The following is a 3,137-nucleotide window of genomic DNA, read 5'->3' as shown; positions in this document are numbered from 1 at the left end:
TTAATGCGGAGGGCGGGGACTTGTTTACTGCCGAGCCAATTTTGTCGCTCGCCACTAAGTCGTCGCACAGTGTGTTGAAAATTCAAGCGCGTCAGGCCCATGACTCTCATGACAATGCACTATACAATAATAACGGCGGTGACGATGCTTGGGGGCAGCGCTCTGCTCGGCGTACTCCGGTGTGCTAGTCTTGGATTTGCTACTAACTGGCCGGGTCCTCCCAACTTCAGCACGGTTTGTCGGACAAAAAGCGCCCGCACTTCATGGCCTGTGCTGCATTCGGTAGCGCCCAACGCCCTACGTACCAGTCGAGCACTTTCCAATGCGAGAACTACACACAAAATGAAAACAAAGCACACAATAAACAAGACCCATGGTAGTCTACGGGGCGGCGTATTTTCCATACCACCCAGCCAACTTCGTTCACCACCGCGACGTCTCGCCCTGGTGCGTTCAAACCCCCACTGCATCCGCCCAATAGGCAGTGTGCTGCCGAGTCACCCACGCGTAGGATCTACAGTTCTAACATGGAGGTGAAGTGAAAAGGCAGACGAAACCCGGGGCGCCTCGAATTACGCGGTACGATGTACACGGTATGCCCATAGCATTTAGCATTCCTCTAATCTTCTTATCATTCACGTCAACCGTTGCTTGTTTCGCAGCTCGCGCGCGGCTCCCTTTTTTGCCTCTTTGATTCGGTGGCTGCCTGATTATGATAACGTACTGCTGTAAATACGAACACCCTTGCCGAACTCCTGCTTGAATTTCGTGGTCTAATGACGTTTCAGGCCACAGTGACTTTTTAACACAACAATCAGATCGTGCGCTTACTGCCAAGGCTAGGGCGTCGCCACCGTCGCTTGATAGAAACAGCATCGATGACCTACTCGCTGCTTTTTTCGAGGGCTGTTATTACTTTTACGTCGCACCCGACTGTATCCATAGCACTCTGCCGAGTCCGCCCACTGCTGTATCCCTCAGTTCTTCTGCAGGATGGTGGACAACGTCGTCGACAGGCTATTTAGCTACCTCGATCGAGTGTCGCAACAAGATCTTTTGTCCCTGGACGCCGAGAACATAGAGTGGCTACCGAGGCTCGGCAGCCTGCTGCCAGAAACAGCCGTCCGAGAATTCCAGCGCGTGCTTGCAGAGAGCGGCAGCCCCAGTGATTTCTTGCAGCGTATCGCCTGGCTCATGTGTTGGCTGATGGAGCGGAACAAGATTCGCCCATGGCTGCTCTACCGTTTCGGTGCCTCATTCTTGCAGGCCAACCATGCCTCGCTTCTGGATGCTGTGGCGAGTATACTCCAGCATCCCGGTTACCATATGACGATTCAAGTGAGGCACCGAGGAGGAGCCTACTACGCCTGCATGATAAATGCTTACACGTCTCCACTCAACGTGGACAACGTAGTTATGTGCTTGGTCTTCTGGCAGGGCCAGTCCTTTGCGGCCGCGTACGTTGGCCGAGTCGACCACCAGCGCCAACTCGCGGACGCCCTGCATTACGCCTTAAACGGCGAAACCGTGGAACTCTTAGAAGGCCTTCACGCAGATCTCGGTGCCGCGTTTCGTATTGGATCCGGAAACTTGATCAGTTCATTTACTTATCGTATAGCTGTTGGCCCGCCTCCCGGTGCAGAGTGTTTCGTGCCACAGCAGCAGCATTCCAATGTACCAGACAGGCACCCCGGTAAGTGAAATAAAGGCTTTTATACTGATAATCACCAGCCTGCCTAGACCAAACGCCAGACACTACCAAATTCATCTGACTTGCGTCACCTAAACCCATCCCATATTGAAAGAGATTACGTTAATTCATCGCCATCTAGCCTTTCGCCATAGTTAGTAACTTGTTAACTTGGTACTTATGCAAGGGACGTCTGTTTAGCCATATACTACCCACCATTCTTTCCCTGGCTGTATTTCCTAATTGCAAATTTGGCGCGAAATTGGTGCCGTGTTTTTCTGCCAGACTTTATGATGTGAAACATGATTATGCTGCTTCTCGCTTTGCTACTTTAGTTCCCACAATATATCTTTATTCATTGCTCAGTGGTGTTCACTGTTCACTTTTTTTTCTGTCCATCTAGACGGATTTCCATGACAAACGGAGAAAAAGTGCGGATGGCGGCAATTCGAGTACCGTATCTGCAAGCAGGGATTTGACATGGCACACGCCGTGCCTCACGAATGATTTGTAGAAAGCATCCGGCAGTGATTCCAGGGCGAGACTTGTCAAGTGCCGGGTCAGCATTCGAGACACGCCGGGTCACTAAGTTGCACCACGGGGGCACGGATAACCCTTGACAAGCAAATTGCACTGCCGGACCGCTACCAGAAGCACACCAGCTTTCACACGACACGAGTGGTGTACGTTCTTTGTCAAAAGCTTCGATTTGGCGTGCCATTGTGGAGGGAACTGCTGTGGCGCGGCCTAGTGCGGAATACTGTGGAAGGTGAACTGCAATATCCAAGCGAGACACTAGAATTAACAGCTCGGTTCCTTCCTGTGCCCTTCGAACAGCAAGACGCGATCTATGAGCGTTCCTGATAAATGTGCGGGGTTTGCGCGCGAGGTGCGTATTTGTGACGTTGCCGCGAAGATTAAGCGGCTAAAAAATTTGTTAATGTGACATGAGTGACGCCAGCATGAGTATGCTTCTAGCTGTTTTCATCATTGACAAAGAAATAAAACTTTTTTTACAACCTTGACACGGTCGCGCACATTGTGGGGCGAATGCTCTAATTTACTAGATTTATTGTTCGAAAGTGACAACTAAGCTCCAGGAAAGGTATTAGTGAATTGCAAGGCAATTCCCTATCACTGAAGTTATTGTGCAGGCGTATTTTTTGGCGAAGCTCTATATTGGTAGGTTCTGATGAACAATGTGTCAGCGGGCAAGAGCCATGTAGAATGGAACAAAATATGTAGTCGTCCAGCGATAGAGAAAGAAATTCAGCAAGAGGGAAGACTCGGCAAAAATTGGCGACAGGAAGCGCGTCACGCCTAGCGTTAATTCCATACGTTAGCTGATGCGAGCATGGGGGAAAAAGTTAAATAACTTTGCTTAGCGTTTTATTACCTTTTCTTTCCCGCTAGAACTAAAATAGTTCCGACTATATATGAACCTATA

The 3,137-nt window shown here is 49.9% G+C and overlaps 1 protein-coding gene across 1 annotated transcript; it reads left to right on the top strand.

The window, feature by feature from the left end:
- Nucleotides 1-934: 934 nt before the first annotated feature.
- Nucleotides 935-2,701, top strand: LOC142564203 (uncharacterized). Its single transcript, XM_075675111.1, has 2 exons — nucleotides 935-1,693; nucleotides 2,094-2,701. The coding sequence occupies exons 1-2, from the start codon at nucleotides 994-996 to the stop codon at nucleotides 2,105-2,107; spliced, it is 714 nt and encodes a 237-aa protein (XP_075531226.1). The 5' UTR covers nucleotides 935-993; the 3' UTR covers nucleotides 2,108-2,701.
- Nucleotides 2,702-3,137: the final 436 nt, after the last annotated feature.

The sequence above is a fragment of the Dermacentor variabilis genome, chromosome 11, assembly GCF_050947875.1.
Source record: "Dermacentor variabilis isolate Ectoservices chromosome 11, ASM5094787v1, whole genome shotgun sequence".
In the NCBI taxonomy this organism is placed as follows: Eukaryota; Metazoa; Arthropoda; class Arachnida; order Ixodida; family Ixodidae; genus Dermacentor; species Dermacentor variabilis.
The sequence above is the reverse complement of the archived record's forward strand: the minus strand, read 5'-3'. Positions and strand labels throughout refer to the sequence as shown.

What these genes read in the sequence shown, in the direction of transcription:
- LOC142564203 (XM_075675111.1), top strand. Translation starts at nt 994, where the DNA reads ATGGTGGACAACGTCGTCGACAGGCTATTTAGCTACCTCGATCGAGTG.